This window comes from Cololabis saira, chromosome 1, assembly GCF_033807715.1.
Source record: "Cololabis saira isolate AMF1-May2022 chromosome 1, fColSai1.1, whole genome shotgun sequence".
NCBI lineage: Eukaryota > Metazoa > Chordata > Actinopteri > Beloniformes > Belonidae > Cololabis > Cololabis saira.
The window spans coordinates 47911347-47929684 of NC_084587.1; the positions used below are offsets into that span (position 1 = coordinate 47911347).

General features: G+C 41.2%; 1 protein-coding gene and 1 non-coding gene across 2 annotated transcripts; one reads left to right on the forward strand and one right to left on the reverse strand.

The window, feature by feature from the left end:
- Nucleotides 1–7461: 7461 nt before the first annotated feature.
- On the forward strand, nucleotides 7462–7533 carry trnaq-cug (transfer RNA glutamine (anticodon CUG)). The gene has a single exon. It is a non-coding gene; the product is annotated as a tRNA-Gln (tRNA).
- A 187-nt stretch (nucleotides 7534–7720) lies between these two features.
- exosc9 (exosome component 9) lies at nucleotides 7721–15914 on the reverse strand. Its single transcript, XM_061733107.1, has 12 exons — nucleotides 15734–15914; nucleotides 14361–14455; nucleotides 13213–13332; nucleotides 12577–12679; nucleotides 11546–11683; nucleotides 11383–11465; nucleotides 11101–11233; nucleotides 9126–9214; nucleotides 8896–9042; nucleotides 8628–8815; nucleotides 8468–8543; nucleotides 7721–7906 (listed from the first exon to the last, which is right to left on the reverse strand). Exons 1-12 carry the CDS (start codon nucleotides 15797–15799, stop codon nucleotides 7843–7845), a joined length of 1302 nt encoding a protein of 433 aa, XP_061589091.1. The 5' UTR covers nucleotides 15800–15914; the 3' UTR covers nucleotides 7721–7842.
- Between the last annotated feature and the right edge of the window lie 2424 nt (nucleotides 15915–18338).

Here is an 18338-nt window from a genome sequence, read left to right on the forward strand (position 1 = left end):
TCTCTTGGACTGAGAACACCAGAGCTGTCATCAAGAAGGCCCAGCAGCGCCTGTACTTGCTGAGAGTGCTCAGGAAGAACAATGTTGGAGAGGAGCTACTGAGAGCCTTCTACACATCCACCATCCAGAGCGTCCTGCTGTACAGCAACACAGTGTGGTTCTCCCACCGCACTGAGGCAGAGTGGCAGAGGCTCCAGAGGTTAGTGAGGACAGCAGAGAGGATCATCGGCTGCCCTCTCCCCTCCCTGAGGGACAGCCACACCTCCTGTTGTTTGAGCAGAGCTCAGGCGATCATCACAGACTGCACCCACCCTGCCTTTCATCTGTTTGACCTGCTGCCCTCAGGCAGACGCTTCAGGTCAATCAGAACAAGAACAAATAGACTCAGAAATAGCTTCTTCCCTCAGACTGTCACCACACTGAACACACGCACCTCCTCCCCTCCCTGCTCTCCAAATTGATCACACACACAAACCCCCTCACCCCCCACACAGTCGCAATGCTGCTATTTGAGGTCAAGTGTTTACACACTGTTGCACATTTTTGTACCTGTTGCACATTTTTGTACATATACCGTTCTTTTTACAGTCTATTTTATGTTGTACTATCCTATTTTATTTATACTTATTCTACTTTTTTACTTTATTTCTAATTTTTTTGAAGGAAAACACCACTCCGTACGGCCTTTAATTTCATTGTGCCCTGCATAATGACAATAAAATTCTGAATCTGAATCTGACACGCACCACCTGTACTGCAGTTAACCTGGCCCTCACTCCAGTCTCGCACACAAGCTCGCTGGTTACGGTTCATCTACCAAACTCTGACTGGGGAAGCCCATCGTACTGACAGTCTGCTCTACTGTACATATCCTCGACATAAATCATAGCCTGCAGTACGTTCTAGCAGTTAAAGCAGTCTCTTCACACGCAAAGCTCGCACCTCCTTTGGTCATTCCTCTTTACAGTTTTCTGTTACAGTCATTAGTACAAGATCATTGCACTTGCTTTTTGCTACACAAATATCAGCTTGAGTGCGGGAAAAGGCCGCTCAGATCGTTGTGTCATCCATGCACACGCTTGCTATTTTGTTGCATTTATCAGTTTGGAGACAACCTTGTAAGTACTGTAAACAGCAACTTTTAGATTTACATTTTACAAAGTGTAACTGGTTGCTGTTATCCAAATCACACTGTGACTTGTTACCAAGTTATTTCATTCGTACAAACTGATTTTCTGAGTTCGACGGACAGTTGTAGCATCTTGCAGCACAATTATGTTTGGCTACATATTGTTTGAATAAAATATAACTTCTGTTCAGTAATTTTAGGACATTTATTTGATTATCTATCCATGCTCTGGTCTTCTTGATACATTTTTAGTTTCCATCCTCAGTCTGACCAGGACTAATGTGGGTGATTTCTACACTCATAAGTCAGATGGTATAAAAGTGCAGGAATTTGTTTTAAAACACTTTATCTCTTTTCTCTGTGGCTGGACTTCACAGACCCCCACTACTGAGGGGACTTCCTGCGTTTAACCCTCCATTTTACAATATAATCCAGCCCCCAGAGCCAGGATACTGATTTTGCAGCAAATCAGAAAATAAATTGTACGTAAAATTATGAATGCATTGTATTGTATGAAGCCCTCTCCTTTAGAGACAAATATTTACACATTCAAATAAAAAATAAACAGTAATATTTGAAAAATTAAATTTATATAAGCAGCACAAACTATGAAAACATAGAAAAGAGGATATGAAAACAATATCACATAATATCAGTCATAAAGTCATTATAATCATCATCCAAAAAGAAAGTTTTAAGTTTGCTCTTAACAGCAGAGGAGGTGTCAGCATCTGGTATCCAGCTGGTTCCACAGCTGGTTCCACAGCATTCAAGCTCAAAGCTCTGCCTCCTATTCTTAATTGGATACTCGGGGTGGGTTAAGCAAGCCTACGTTCTGAGAGTGACGTGTTCTTGAGTGTTGGATCTTTAAGATAACATAAAGACAGGTCATTCAGGTCTTTATGAACTCTTTATGAACTCCATATCTCCAACAAACTTTATTTACTTAAAAAAAGATTTGTTAGAACAGTCACGAGGACAGATTTCCAGGCCCCATCTGTTCCCCTTTTTTCTAAACTCAAGATTGTAAATATTTTTGATATCAATAAAATGCAAATCTCTATTTTTATTTACAAAATTCTGTATTTAACCAGTTACTACCACGCCACTTCCAACAATACTTTTGTATAAAATTCAATATTCACAGTTATCCAACTAGATTAGCATCTCATCTCCATCCACCTCGATGTCGCACCATTAGAGGGCAATGTAATATTAAATACAGAGGGGTCGGCCCGGGGGAATAACATCTCTAACCTAGTACCTAGCACTCCGTCCCTCCTTGTTTTCAAAAAAAGATTAAAAAACAAACTCATAGCTGAGATGTAAAGAGCTGCTGACCCAGTACCATCAACGTCTGCTGTAGCTTGTGTGTCTCTACATGTACAAGTACACTGTACACTGTATATACTATATATCCAGATGCTCTTTGTTTTGGTCTATGCTACATTCTGCTCCTTTTATCATATTTTTTTATGATGTCTGTTTTAACTATTATTTAATCATCTTGTGTTTTTTTTTCTAAAGTATTTTTTGTTTTCCTGTCTGAAGTGTATCATAGAGGGGAGGCCACTCCATAAGCCCTCAGGTTTCTGACCTCTCCAGCACAATTTCTTTCACGTTGTTGTTTTTTTTTGTTTTTTTCTCTCTAAACGCATTCCATTGTATATTTTTCTTTTCTTCTTTCAAAAATGTGCAAATAAATAAATCTAAAAAAAAAAATTGAAGAGGCAAATACAAGAAAGATGTGTTCACCTCCTCCAGCTCTTCTAGGGGATGCTGAGGCGTCACCCGGCCAGCCAGGAGATATAATCCCCCTGGTTGGAGACGCTTGAAACACCCTCCCAAAGAAGCATCCAGAGAGTATCTTTACAAGGTGTCTGCACAAAGTCAGCTGGCTGTTCTGGGTTTGGAGGAGCAGCAACTCTACTCCCAGTTCTTCCCTGATGACTGAACCTCTCACCCGGTAGCTAAGAAGGAGTCCCTGCTGCTGCTTTTATCCTTTATATTTTGGTCACTGTTGACTGTTTGTGACCATAGTTAAGGGTAGGAACAAAGATCAGCCGTTAAACTGAAAACCTAGAGAGCTTCAGCTCTCTCCTCACCACAACAGAACAGTACAGTCTTCTAACTGCAGATGTTGCATCGGTCTTCCTGTCCATCTCATGCTCCATTCTTCCTTCACTCATGCTCCCCTTGACGCAGGACCAGACCCAGAACCTGGTGAAGGCATTCCACCCTTTTCCAAACATTTGTGTTCAATTCTTATGATTATATGCTTTCCTAAAATGTGAGCAATAGAGATAGGATGTTATTTCCCAAAAAGAACTTATTCCCACACAGTTCCCTCTCCTTCATCTCACAGCAACTGAACAATCAGGAAATGGGCACAGCTCTTTCTCATCTACTGCACTGCAATAAGTGCCTTTTTCCATATGAGTTATGGTAAGAATAAAACCAAAACAGTAGCCTGGTAAATCTAACTGATGCTGAACTTTGCTGTTTGGCATTAAAGCACAAGTATACCTGAGGTGATGAGGGATGGGATTAGGTTAAACCATCAACCTCAAAGGGACATTAGAGGAAAACAGAGTTATGAAGTGCGGCCCACTAAGAAGCTTAAATCCTGGACAAATTTTCACTCAATACTTTTTCTCTCTTTTTATGCTGGGTGTATTTTTCCACTCACCACAGACTAGTGTGGTTTGAATTGTAAACATTGTTGAAGCTCATAAATCTGTCTTAATTGTCACCAGCACAAGCTTAAGCACATAGCTGGGGAAAATGGCAAATTGCCACATGTTGTTCCGATTAGTCATTTTGTGCTTGAAACCAAGTATTTACGGTCACAGAAGAACATTCATAGCTTAGGGTGACATGTGACCAATAAATCAGTCAATTGCAGCGCCCATCAAGTTCAAAGCTCTGCTTCGGGCTCCTCCAACAATCACCCAAACAGCTCCTCCCTACCTTTACTCCTTCATCCAATATGTTGTGTTTTTGCTCGGGGGTCATGTTCTGGTTCTCTGCAAAGCGCCTAGAGACAACTTCTGTTGAAATAGACGCTATAGAAATAAAATTGAATTGAATTGAAAAAAATCCAGAGATACACTCCCTCTCAACAGCTACGCCCAATCAGTGAAAGACGCCTGGTCCTTCCAGCGCGACGTGGCATGAAATCAGTAGCTAGACTCTTCTCCTCCGTTGTTCCCCGATGGTGGAACGACCTACCAAACTCTGTCCGATCTGCAGGGACTGTACCTACTTTTAGGAGCAGGCTAAAGACTCATTTCTGCATCTAGTAAACTTTTCTGCTCATCAGAATTAGTCAGAAGAGTTGTCCAGATCTTTGCACGACTCAGCACTGAGAAAGCTGCATGCACTTATGTCAAAATGGTGTCTTTTAAGATTTAGTTTTCTTGTATGAAGGGACTGTTGTGTTGGCAGGAAGGGGACACAAAAAATAAATCCTGTAGCACTGGCATGACAGCACTTGTGTCCAACTGGACTCTCAGCAGTCTGACCAGCATTTATCCAGCTGGATCTTCCTATGGTATTTCCTGCTTGTGTTGTTCTCTCTATAAGTTGCTTTGGATAAAAGTGTCAGTGTTAAATGACAGTAGTAGTCTCCTTGATTTACATGTTTCATCTGTATCAACCAGGTGTGGTTTCAGATTCAGGCAATTCAGACATTTTTCTATCTTCTGATCTCACATGTTGGAGCATGAAAGTTTTTTTTATCAAAAAGTGATGGGATGCCATATGTGTGTATGTTGGGATCCATGTATTATGTAATCACACTGTTCTGTTTTTCTGCATAATAAATGAAATTAGCTTTAGGTTTTTCTTAATGCCTTTGAAGTCAGTAGTCATTACTTCTCAAACAGGTTGTATAACTCACGGCTCTGAAATGTTCTTGGCTCGAAGGATGTGAGAGACAAAAGACAATGAGTACATTTCCTTGCCACAGCAAGGTTAAGTCTGTCTTGCTTTTGGCCTTAGGAGCGTTGCCTTCAAAACTGTGCCCATTAACCGCTATTAAGCACTTATGATCATAAAATTATGGTTTCTCAACAGGAAAAATAAATTAAACCCCTTCTAAATGTGCTCGAATGGTTTATGATGTACACTCAGCTACCCGCCAATATTACAGTATGAAAGCCCCTTTACAATTGCATGTGAAGATATATTTAGGGTAACATGGCGCTCATAGCAACTCTGCGAGCTATTAAATTATTTTATGGGTTCTAATGTTGAGTGATCTTTCCTTTTACATAACACATGTCAGTAAGGATGGGCATCGTTCCATGTTAACTTGACATGATGTTGGTTCAAAGCCAGAAAAAGTCAGTTCGTTACTGATCCATAGGCACTTGAACACAACCCCTAGGGGAGAAAGATGCATCATTTGAGTCCAAGTCCAACAACATGCTGGAGCACGTAAATTCAAGCTATATTTAAGTTTGTTAACTATGTTTATTTATTTCTGAGACTTTTTACGAGGCCAAAACGGCAAAGTGGGCGTGGGTATTGATTTGATTTTGCATGATATCAGTGGAGATGACGTTCAGCCATCTCTGTCCCCTTTGAGTCAGAGTCTTTTCTTCTCGTTTATTCCCACTGTCTGCATATACAACAAATCTTCAAGCATTCGTGCAAGTGTCGGCCAATCAAATCGTAGCTCCATGGCCTGGCGCTGGCCACTGAGGGGTGTGAGGCTGTGCAAACCAGGAAGGGTTTTGTTTGGTTGTTTTTTTGGTGTGACAAAGGAATTTCAACCACATGCACAGCGTAGGGTTGCTACAACAGTCCTGTGTGAGTGTGACAGCAATGGAAACACAAAATCTAAAATATCTGAATCATATAATCTGTTTGAAATCCCAAGTGAAAACACAGTGAAAACTTGGATCATTTGACCACGTTGACCTTGGATTATTTCATGAATGCCACTAATGTGAAAATTCTCCTTTGCTAAACATCATATCTGGTTATACCGTAAGATGTAAACCTTGAATTAACGGCATGGCTGCAAAATTAATGTCACCCTGCTTATTTCTGTGGCTTTCTTTGCATTTGTAATTGTCTCTTTGCTTTGTTCTGCTCTTTTACTTATTTCTTCTATAATCATTTTTATGTAGTATTCCATCAACCCGCCCAGGGACTACAGGTGGAAAATAGACAGCTGATACAACCTGGCACAATGCATATTCTCTTGTACAAGATTAATGTCTTTTTTGTGCACTGTCCCTGTTTTGGAATACTGTAAATAAATTACAAATGACCCTACTTATTTCTGTGGCTTTCTTTGCATGAACATGAAGTCAGTTACACAACTCCTGGTTGAGGTGCTGCAGGGCTGAAACCACACACCGGGGTAGGCCTATTTTTGAATGCAAAAATCACTTCCAATGAAATGAGTAATAGAGCATGTGAAAATGGACTAAAGGAATTTGTTTTGCTTCTGCTCCGCATTTCAAGGATTCCGCCACAGCAGCTCTTTAGTGTGCAGCCATCCTTGGCCGTCTGGAGTTCGTATCATTTCGTCTCATAGAAGGTCTCTGAATATTCTAATAAAGAAAAAAAAAATAGTTTGCGTTGAACCGTGCAACGCAAACTATTTTTGGGGTTGCCACCTTTCAGAAATAGAAATAAGGGACGCCTGCCAGCGCCAAAAAAGGGACATCCCCAAAATGTCTAAAATGCATAGAAATGTATATATTTTTATTTGAAAAAACATAATGCTTTGATTTAAAGTTTAAAGTGCTTTAATAGCATTGAATGTGCATGCCTGAACCTGAGCATGGCCATAGTAATTTTGATGAATGATTTTTTTGATTTCCTAAAATATTCTAATTTTTTGAGATTTTTTATTTGGGGTTTTCATAAACTGTGAGCCATAGTCATTAAAATAACAAATAAATATCTCACTTTGCATGTAGTGGTAAGTAATATATTTGTTTCACCTTTAGTTCAATTTACTGAAATGAATGAAGTTTTGCAATATATTCAAATTTTCCGACCTTCACCTGTAGATTACGACATCAACAACTTTTAATAACCGATTACGTAACAATTCCGTATTTCAAGCAACTTGCACGATTACTTGGCTCCCGTTTTTTAGTCTCTCCTCTTCTTAATGCGATATGACCTCTTCAAACAACATTTTGGCCAAACTAAACCAAAACTAAACAAAAACATTGACATGCCAGCAATGTACGTGTTGAAAACTAAAAATCACGTACTCTGAGGTTTTAATTTCAAACTTACCGACATGCGACACAGAGAAGTTGTGGGCTAATTAAGATAGCACGTGGCCGAGCGTCAGCGCAGCCGGTTCTATGGTGTAATGGTTAGCACTCTGGACTCTGAATCCAGCGATCCGAGTTCAAATCTCGGTAGAACCTGTCTTTTTCTGATAATTACCTACAGCTTGTTGATCAAATGATTAACCTCACGTGTCCATGCAGCTCAAATGAGCCGCTTATTATTCTTGTATATTGAAGAAAACTAATGCCATAACTATTTTCACGTTGTTGAACAGTTAGACAAGATGAAATGTACACTATGATTCATGCATTCAAAACTTTGCATGTAAAAATGTCTTTATTGGGTTGTTTTTACATATTTTTGGTAAAAAAAACAAACAAAACTTTTTTTTTCCATTTTACAAAGCAACAGTCAGCTGTCAAGTCGGCTGGCTTCCACACTTTTCCTCATTTTTTCTGCCTTTTCTTGGACGTTGCTGCCCCCTTCTGGTTGGAACTGAGCCCTGTATTTCTAAATAAAAAAGGGAAAAAGAAGAAAAAAAAAAGACTTGTTTCAATTCCAAGGCTTCACACATACGGATAAATACATACATACGCATATACATACACAGATATATATATATATATATAAAAAACCACACAGATATATATAAACACATACATAAAATCATCTGTTCATCACTAGTTATTAAAATGAAGAAAATTCATTGCCGGATGATACACATTAGACATGTTTTCATCATTCATCGAACAAAAATTAAGCCAAATGCAGAACAATGTTTGAAAAGCCAAGTACTACCCCTGATTTTGTAACATTAAGAACTACTTTTACATGTATAAACTTCAAATACTTACTTTCTGTTTGACATTATGACTTAACATCATTGTGAAGGAATCTCAGTGCAGTGAAGTTCTGTGGCATTTGTTTAATTCAATTACATTTTATTAATATAGCATCTATTACAACAGAAGTTGTCTCCAGGCGCTTTCCAGAGAACCAGAACATGTTTATGAAACACATTTATGTTTTTCTTCCTCAACATGGGATCACATTATTATATTCATATCCTACTTTTCTTTCTTCGCCGTCTCTGGTTGCAGTATCACCACCTCCTCCTCCTCGCTGTCCGATATCTCCACCACATCCCCTGTAAGACAATCAAATTCACTCTCATGTATAGATAACTCTGTTCCTCTTCAATCTAAATTAAGATGAATACTAAAGTAAAAACCTTCTCTGGTGTCATCCTTTGTCTGTTGTTCGTCATCCATCGCTATCACGTCTTCACTGTCGTCTTCTTCCTCCTCCTCCTCCTCCTCCTCCTCCTCCTCTTCCTCGTCGTCCTCCAGTCCCCAGGTGTTCTGCACACTCTGCCCCACCTGGCCGACCCCTGGGACCGGGAGCAGCGGTGAAGTTACCCTGGTGGGAGACGGGTCAAGGAGACCAACCAACAGAAATGGAAACATTTTCATCCGTCTGTGGAGCTCAGACCAGGATACGCTGGAGGAGAAGTGTCCGCCCTCTGCACGATGCCATCGGCTCTTTCGGTCGCGTCTGTCATCTCCACCGCCGTATCGTCCGTTTTGAGGGCTGTGATTCGCTCCTGAGGCATGGACTCTGCAAAACCGCACCTCCCGCCTGCTTTCCTGGAAAATTCAAAATGTATTATTTCACCTGAAAAAAAATAAATAAATAAAAAGAGCCGTGGGCCATGGGCTCCGCCACTCACCTGGCAGTCTTGTCGTTCAAAAGCGCTTTGCTGATGAGCTCTGTGATTTCAGACACCTTGACGCTGGCTACTTTACTGCACCTCATCACCTTTAATGACAAAGATTTAAAAGAAAAAATAATAATTATGGTTTCTGTTCAGGGGTGGGATGATTGCTCCACTAACAATGTTTAGGTTGAATGTTTCTTGGAGATACTACACTTGTGCCCAAACGTTTGCATATGCAAATCCAACTAGGGGTGGGCAAAAATATTGATACGGCAATATATCGCGATACATAGTCTCCCGATACGATATCGATATTCAATGTATGTATCGCGATATATTGCCGTATCAATATTTTTGCCCACCCCTAGCTGCACTTTTTGTGATTTCAGTGTGGGTGAGACACTGCATTTTATTTTGAGTATTTTGTATCTAAGAATAATGCAAACACTGCACTTTTCATTGTGTTTCAGTGTGTTTTTTCATGCAAATATGTTGCATAATTAAAATGGAAAGTTTGAATTACATTGTTTTGACTCAGTCTGTCCAATGCATTATCACTATCATCAGATGTACATATATACAACTTGGATTTTAAGATGTGTAATGCATTTTTAAATTTTTCGGTGAACTATGTAGAATATTGCGATATATCGGGATATATCGCATAATCGGGATATCGCAATTTGTATCGTATCGTGGCTCAAGTATCGTGATGCGTATCGTATCGTGAGGTCCTTCCCAATACCCACCCCTAAATCCAACTGTAGAGCACGACTGAAGACATGATCGTCAAAACAAGTCAAGAAAGGCAAGAGAAGAAACAACTCCTGTTCAAGTGTGCACACACTTAGTTCTTAACAGTGAATTCCCTCCTTTAGCATCAGCATCGTCAGCAACGACCCTAATTCTCTCTGCTGGCACACGTGCCCAGTCCTCTTGGCAAAGTCCCTCCAGGTTCTGAGCCTTATCTGACCATTTTGCATTAACCGCATGAATCTTGCATGATCTCCCCAAAGGGGCTGGCGAACAAGGACATCCGGAGACTCTGGCGGTCGCTGCAGGACCTTCACCTTTGTCCTTCGGTAACAACTGTAACGGCTCAACTTGGACTTGTGGGGTCTCCCATAGCGGTCTGAGGGATCAACTCTCACAATCGGTCATCTCTATCATGCGTTTCCGTGCTGGAGCGGGTTCTGTCAGAACTTCCAGGGTTTCGTCAAGTATGAAATATCTGGGCCAGCAGCGCTCAGCTGCTGCTCAGGTGGAAACGCTCTCTGAATGATGAAAGCAGAGCCTCTTCCTGTTCGTTTGATGTGCTATGTATTTGTTAAAAATAGTGTTAAATTGCTTTTGCTGCACGGTCAGTTATATTTTAAAAATAAACACTAACATTTTACAAAAACACAGACTTGGGAGCACAAATAGTGATGCACCGAAATGAAAATTTGTGGCCGAAACCGAAACTAATAATAAACACTTGGCCGAATACCGAACAATACCGAACATAGTTCTTCAGCAGTTTTTCATTTATTTTGCCAATTTTTTCACCATTGCATAAATCAAATACATTTGATTTAGGCATGTTTTTCAAAGAAAAAAATCTTTTAAAAAATTACAAGTTAGAACATATTTATTGAACATAAAAAACTGAACATTTTTTAATTTCCCAGCATTATGTTGTTTTGGTTCCACCTCCTGGTGAATGTTAAATGGTAAATGGTTAATGGTAAAATTCTTATGGGGTTAGTTTTTGGTTGGCCAACGATTTATGTAGTGCGCAACGCTACGGGACGGAGCGGCCAGTCTATTTCCTTATTTTACAACGCCGTTATTAATTGTTCGGTTTTTTCCCCACTTATTCCACCGAACACCGAAAGTGTTTTTTTGCTATTTTCGGCCGAACAATTTCGGTTACCGAACAATCGGTGCATCACTAAGCACAACCGCCAGTAAAGCGATCGGACGTTAACGCGTGGCGTCTCCCCACCTGCTCTTTAAGCAGCATGATGCCTCCGCTGGACTGGATGGAGCAGATCTCTCTGTGCTTGTTCATGGCGATCATCAACAAGCCGTCCATCACTCGCTCCTCGCGCTCCGACGGGTCCACCAGCAGGTACGTCCTGCAGACAGTACGAAGTCACATGACACAACTGACCCCCCAAATCAGAGCAGAATATCACTTGACTCGACCCCTGAAGGGAAGCTCTACCGCTGCCCCACAGGTGGGATATGGGTGTGCAGGACTGTGTTTGGGTCCATTGCAGCGTACCCTTGTTGGAAGAAGGCGAAGCTGACGCTGATGGGCATGTGGTAGATGCTCAGAGGAATGGGATCTCTCTCCTCCGAGCTGTACTGATGACAGAAACACAAGCCACGGGCTGGGTGAGTCAACGCCGACGTGAAAACACGGCGTTGAGACGGCGCCCACTCACCACTGTGACCTCGTCTCCCTGGACGCCGACGTCGGGCCGCCTGAAGTGGCACAGAGCCGTGATGGCGGCGAGGCTGGCGGCATCCATCAGGTTCCCTTCATTATTCAGCGTGTGGACGTCCACTCGGATCTGCCACACCTGACCACACACATAGATGTGTAAGCATAAGCTTTTGTTTTTGTTGTTTTTTGGTTTCATGAGCCTAGGCATTGAGTTGAAAACAGGTTTTAACAATCGTTTCCAATTGTAATTAGTAGTCGACACTGTGGTAAATTATTTTAATATTGTAGTTTTTTCAATGTTACTACTAGGGCTGGGCGGTATGGAATAAAAAATGTATCACGATCATTTCTGGCATTTATCCCGATAACGATAAAAATGACGATAAAAAAAATACCAATTCAACTCCATCTTTTTAACTATAAATCTATCACCACATTCAGTCTTTGGAGCCCCCAAAACACTGCTCTAAAAGAATACTAAATGCTACTAAACTACACCAATTAAATTGAATTAATAAAAACCAATTAAATTAGTCCACCTGTACTGCAAAACTGTAATGACTCAGATCTACATGTTTGTTACACAAACACGTATCAACTGGAATCTTTCTTTCTTTCTGGCTCATTTCTTTCTTTCAGGCTCATATCTATCTATCCATCCATCCATCCTTCCATCCTTCACGTACGTTGTGCGTTGATTTAACGCTGTCTTCGCTTTACACAAAAAACGGTATTTGGCGGTTTTGACGGTATATCGTGAACGGTAAATTATCACCCATTCCTAGTTACTACCATGTAATTCTATACTTTATTGTTATTCTGTATCTTTTTATTATGTATATAATTGTGTCCTGTGTGAGGACCCAGGAAGTATTATTCCCACAACGGAGTGATGGCTAATGGGGAATCCTAATAAATAAACAAACACACCATCAGAGTGCAGCTGTTTGTCTTGCGGGTGTGTGTGCGGGTGTGCGTGCGGGTGTGCGGGTGTGTGTGTGTGTGTGTGTGTGTGTGTGTGTGTCTCACCTTCTCTCCAGACACCACGCACAGAGACTCCGTATCGATGCACTTGGAGCTCCGCAGGCATCTCTCCAGCTGTCTGTTCAGCTTCACCGACAGCTCAGATTGTCTGGACAGAATGGAAACCCGGCGGACGGTTACGTTTCACACCGACACACCGACCACCCTGTACCAACCCACACCAGACGAGACCGGGACGACTGGGACGACTCGGAAACTACAAACAATTCTTACAATCACTCTCATCAATCTCTCTGCAGACAGTTCAAACACGGGATCCTTCTTAACCGGTGAAACGCATGTTTGCATTAAAGGCCAGTCATTTCCCAAAAAGCAGAAGAAGTTAGTGTGATGTAGTTTTAGTAAGGAGGTGACCTTGTTTCTTATACGACAAGCCAGTTCCGTTGTGCAGCTGAGGACACGTTTTCAGGGCAACGCCTCAAACCACAAGACGTAGTTAAAGATTCATCGTCACAACTTTTATATGGAATGTGTTGCAAAGAAAACATCATCCTGTCTGCAAAGAATTACAGGTTTCTTCTCCCTTTTGTTTTTTTTCCCAATCATCAAAGTAATGGACATGATTAAGTATAAAGCACACGATGCGTTCTCAGAGCCGCAGGCCCGTCGGCTCGTCCTCACCTTCCCTGCTCAAACGCCGGCGAGGCCATCGGCGACAGCTCGATGTTGAAGAACATGATTCCCTCGTTGGGACGGTTCTCCTTGGGCGCCACCAGCTCACACGACACCTGGGCCATGACCCTGACGGATACAGAAACACACAAGCCTGAGGACCCAGCTGCAGCAGGACGGCGGTGCTTTAGGGACACCCACAGTGAAGCTCCAGGACAGGATATCCGGACGCCAACAGCCGTGTGGAAAATAAACTACACTCTCCAGAGAGAGGGGAGGAGTTCAACTGCGAAGCCTTGACTGAGCTTAGGCCTCATGAGGGAGTTCAAGTCCCGTCCAACGCCGAGTAGGCGGTTCTACACCTTTGTGGGGTCAGAGAAGGCATAAATAGGGAGATCCAGTCTGTTTTCACACCGCGACCTCTGCGTGGAAGTGGCAACTAGTGCCCATCTTCTTTTGTTTTGTTTTTTTTTAAGAAATAGATGCCACAAAGTATTCATCTATAAGTATTTTTTTCAATTTCTGCCACAAACTTGTGTGACAGAAGCCCATGACAAGATTACACGCTGCAGGTGTTTCACTTTAAGACATGCTTTTCTGAGGCCATTGCTTATGTCTTTCCCTTATGGAATTGTATTATTTTGGTGACAAGTTAATCAAGGACTAACAATTAGCAGCACCTGGTTACAACAATAAAACCGGTTGAAGCTGTAAGGGGGTACTTAGTACTGCCCCTGTGATTTATTTTTCATGCTATTTACTTACATTTCTGTTAAATAAATGATCACAATGTGAAAAACAGTGCATGTTGTCGGAGGGTGTGTTTGCCAAATTCTAAGAATCATAAAGATCAGAAGATTTTTTAAATGATTTCTACTCATAAAAGCGCAGTATTAAAAAGCTACTAACTTTCCATACGACTGTATTCTGATGGGCCAACTTTTTAATAAAAAATTGTAACCTGAGATCTCAAAAACACGGAAAATGTATCATATTCCCATAGTAAAACACACGGGGGGGGTTTTGTATAATCAGTCTCTTGTCTGCGTGACGGAGGAAGACAAGCGTCCTGCACGCCTCACGTGATAGACGGGGCTTGCTCAATAGACCCTGCATGTGTTTAAAAAAAAAAAAAAAAAAAAAGGTCAGAAGCTCACTTGGTTTGTCCCAAATCCACAAAGCAGCATCCATAGTCCGTCCCGAAAGTGATCTTTATCCTCCTGTAGTCGTACGTCTGCCGTCCATCCAGCCGCTGCAGGGAGAAAGTAAAGCTTTGGTGTCAGGAAAACATCATCCAAATTAGGGCTGTTCGATTTTGCCCAAAAATAAAATCTCGATTTTTTTCTCTCAAAATCCGATTTTCGATTACGATTACGATTTATTTTGTTAATTGACAAAAGGCAAAGAAATGATTTCAAATATGCTGTTTTTTTATTGAACATTTGCCCCATTGGGCTTTAAGTGCAAACTTTGCTCTTATTAAACCAAAAATGAATGAATAAAGTGAAAAACTCTGTAAAATAAGTTGAAAAAAAGTTTTAAAAAATATAATAAAATATAAAGTTTAATCTCTGAAAAAAAAAAAAAAAAATCAGCAAATCAGCACTTGCAAACATACAGTAAGTTATATTTCCAATTAAATAAAACAAGACATTTTCTAATTAAACTAAACTGGGTCTTTGCATGCTAAATAATAATGCAACCCATGAAGGAGGTAGAGGTGTGTAATGTCAGTCATTACATTTGCTATTCACATTTGCAAGTTTTTTGCAAGGAACACGAGCCGGTCTCCCGCATCTGGCTTGAGGGATGCCCGGTGGCATGTTACAACGCCCCCTCCTACACTAAAGAGCCTCTCCGATGGGGCACTTGGCGCAGGTATTGAGAGGTATTTCCATCAATCATTAATATGGTATCAATCATTAATATGTGTGCAGACAAGATAAAAAAAAAAAAAGTGAAAAATTGATTTTACGAGTTTCACGTTTTAACATCGTTCGAATTACATAATCGCGATTACGATTTAAAATCGATTAATCGAACAGCCCTAATCCAAATCAATGTAACCAATCACACATAATGCTTAATCAATGGCTCTGAGAACAGGACATCTCTTATGTCTCCTTGTCACCTTCTCCACTCAGACCAGGACACAAGGAGAGGAATCAAGGATGTACAAATAAACAAACAAGGAGAGGTCTGTGTGTGTGCAGCAGATGGGAGGAGAGAGGAGTCAGTTAAACACGACCTGCTGCACAAGTGCATGGTCTGACTGCTGTTTAAAACTACAGTTGTTGTGTTGATCACATCTGTAATCTGAGCATCAAACCTTCAACATTAACGTGTGGTTATTGTTGAACACACTCCCACCTCCCCATCTGAGCATCCTGCTTCTGCTGCAACCCAGACCTCCTTTAAGGGGTTTTCTGAGCAACATTGGCTCTGATCAACGTGGATCCCATTCAGAGAGGAAGGAGGAGAAACAGTCTCAAACAGAAACAACACACACCAGGAGAGGCTTTGAGCTCACCTTTCTCTCTTCGATGGCCTTCAGCAAGAAGTCTCGTTCGCAGTTGGACAGCGGTGTGTCCTTCATTCTGTGCTCTTTCGGTTGTGTTGAAACGTTTTACTTCACTTTCAAAATAACCATGTGGACGCCATCAATGTTTACCCGTGGCTGAGTCGCGCATGCGCAGAGGGACACCATTTACGGCACTACATGTAATTTCATTAAGGAAACAAACGGGTGTAATTTGTGCTGACCAGGATAACGGGGAAATAACTAACAAGTGGGAAAACGATGTCTTTATTGATTATTCAACAAACAGGTAACCAGAAATTCAAACGTGAATGTTTAATGTTCTAGCAACACTTCATATATCTATCAGAAAGTCTGCCAACATCATGAAACACACAAAAAAACAAACAAACAAACAAAAATGTACTCTATTGACTTTCTGTGCACTCAGTAACATTTTCTATAATGTTGTTTCCCCGCAACGACTGAAGCGTTTTTACGACAACTGAAAACGCTCCTGACTCGTGCTGCATTTGAGGTCTCGCGGAAACTCGGAATTTTTAAACTCCAAGTAAAAGCCCCAAATCCATTCATACGAACGCTCTGTGACCACGTGACTCCATCTAGCATTGAGTTCACAACTGCAAAAAAAACTCCTTTGAAGAAAAAAAAAGACACAGGTAATGATACGAGTTTACAGCTCACACCCAGGACACAGTCTGGTTGAAGCTCTGTACACCAAAACCTCCAGACTCAGAGACAGTTTCTTCCCCCAAGCTGTTGCTCTGATGAACTCTCATCACTCAGAGAGTCTCAGAGAAATCAATCAATCACTGTGCAGCAATAATAATAATAACCACAATCATATGCTGTAACAATGCACCTTTCAATAATCATGTCTACCTCATACTGCTGCACCTTTCACTTTAAAAAAAAGTATATATGTTAATAAGAGCTGTCATTTGTCTATTTACTGTACAATGGGAGAAAATAACCGAGTCAAATTCCCTGACTTGTTTGACCTGACTTGGCCGATAAACCCGATTCTTACTCTGATTCTGATTATTCATTCATTCATTTTTCTTTTTCTTTTTTTTTTTTTTACATAAAGTCTTAATTTTGCCCGTCGTTGCTGTTGTAAGCATATTAATTGACCTACAGTCATGTGAAAAAGAAATGATTTATGTACAGCTGTGGTGAATGTTGTAGTAAGAGTAACAGAAACTGCATTTTTAAATGACTGACAAGTAACTGAGAATTCACTTTGGAAAACTTTTATTTCTGTTCCTTCTGGGTTTGTTTGTTTTTGTTGGGGACTGGTTTAGGGTTACTCTGCCCATGATGTATCCTGGGTCTCATCAGCCCCTGTGAGTGTATAGGCTACTGTACAGCTTCTAGTTAGACCGAGCACCAACCATTTAACATCCGGATTGAGTCTCATGCAGGACTACGTTTCGGTGAAGCCCGAAGGAGCTCGAAGCAAAGCTAACTTTGATTGACAAATGGTGGGTCGTGTCCCCATCTGTTTCTAGAGATTTAAGGACAGAGGTCTAACCCTCAACAATGCAAGCGCATCTTCGAACTACCACAGATCGAGATAGGTGGACATGTGATCACCGAAGCCGTCTGCAAAGCAGTCAGACCTGAGAACGTGATTTCCCTGATGACATTCACACCAAGCTATGCAAACTTATCAGAACTAAGAAGACAGAAAAGCGTAAACACTGAATGATTGTCATTTTTTATACTCTCAATAATCTTTAAGTCATCAGAGGTCAATTTGAGATACTTACACTAGTGTAAGGATATGATTATTGTTTTTACACCAAAGATGGACCAAATGGGACACTGAAGTTGAAACAGTGAAAACAAGTCAACATTTTGAGTTGTTGTGAATATGGTACAGTATTTTGCTGTCTCTGGTGCTCAGGTGCTCAGGAGACCACTGGTGCGTTTCCGCCGACAGTGTTTCTCTGGAAACAGCTGCGCTGAGCTCTGCTCTGTTTGACTTTGCTTAGAAAGTCATCGCCAAGTTTGAACGACGTTAGATGAGAGAAACGAAGAGATTCCCCAATGCGCTTGAGTCAGATGTTTTAAATAAGTGTAGAAACATCGACCGCGATAACTTTCTTTGTTGCTTAGATGAAGGAATTGTTTCCAAGTACGAGTATGACTAATATTACAGTCATGTGAACTCCTCAATCCTTTAGTGTTGTTGTTTTTTGTGTCAAAATATAAAGTCATTAGGCAAATTCAACCTGTTGCACTTTATCAGTCTCTTCCATCCTCGTGGTCCATTCTCCGTATTTGCAATGTTGCTTCAGTTAAATTAGGCTTTTGGATATTTACATTTGCACAGATCTTTTGAGGTTCCCCCACATTTCAGAGTGAAGCAGGTCTGAACTTTGACTAGGCCCCTCCAAGCCTTGAATCTGTTCAGCCATTCCTGTACATCTGCGGGTGTGCTTCGCGTCATTACCCTGTTGCACGACCCAGTTTTGACCCAGCTGTCACACGGATGGCCTCATGGTTGCCTCTACAACAGGGGTCACCAATCCTGGTCCTCAAGGGCCGGTGTCCTGCATGTTTTACATGTTTCGCTGTTTCATTGCACCGT

What these genes read in the sequence shown, in the direction of transcription:
- exosc9 (XM_061733107.1), bottom strand. Translation starts at nt 15,799, where the DNA reads ATGAAGGACACACCGCTGTCCAACTGCGAACGAGACTTCTTGCTGAAG. An exon ending in GCGTGGTGTCTGGAGAGAAG is followed by an intron (nt 11,684 to 12,576) that starts GTGAGACACACA and finishes GTGTGTGGTCAG; the next exon opens with GTGTGGCAGATCCGAGTGGA. An exon ending in AAAGGATGACACCAGAGAAG is followed by an intron (nt 8,544 to 8,627) that starts GTTTTTACTTTA and finishes ATTGTCTTACAG; the next exon opens with GGGATGTGGTGGAGATATCG.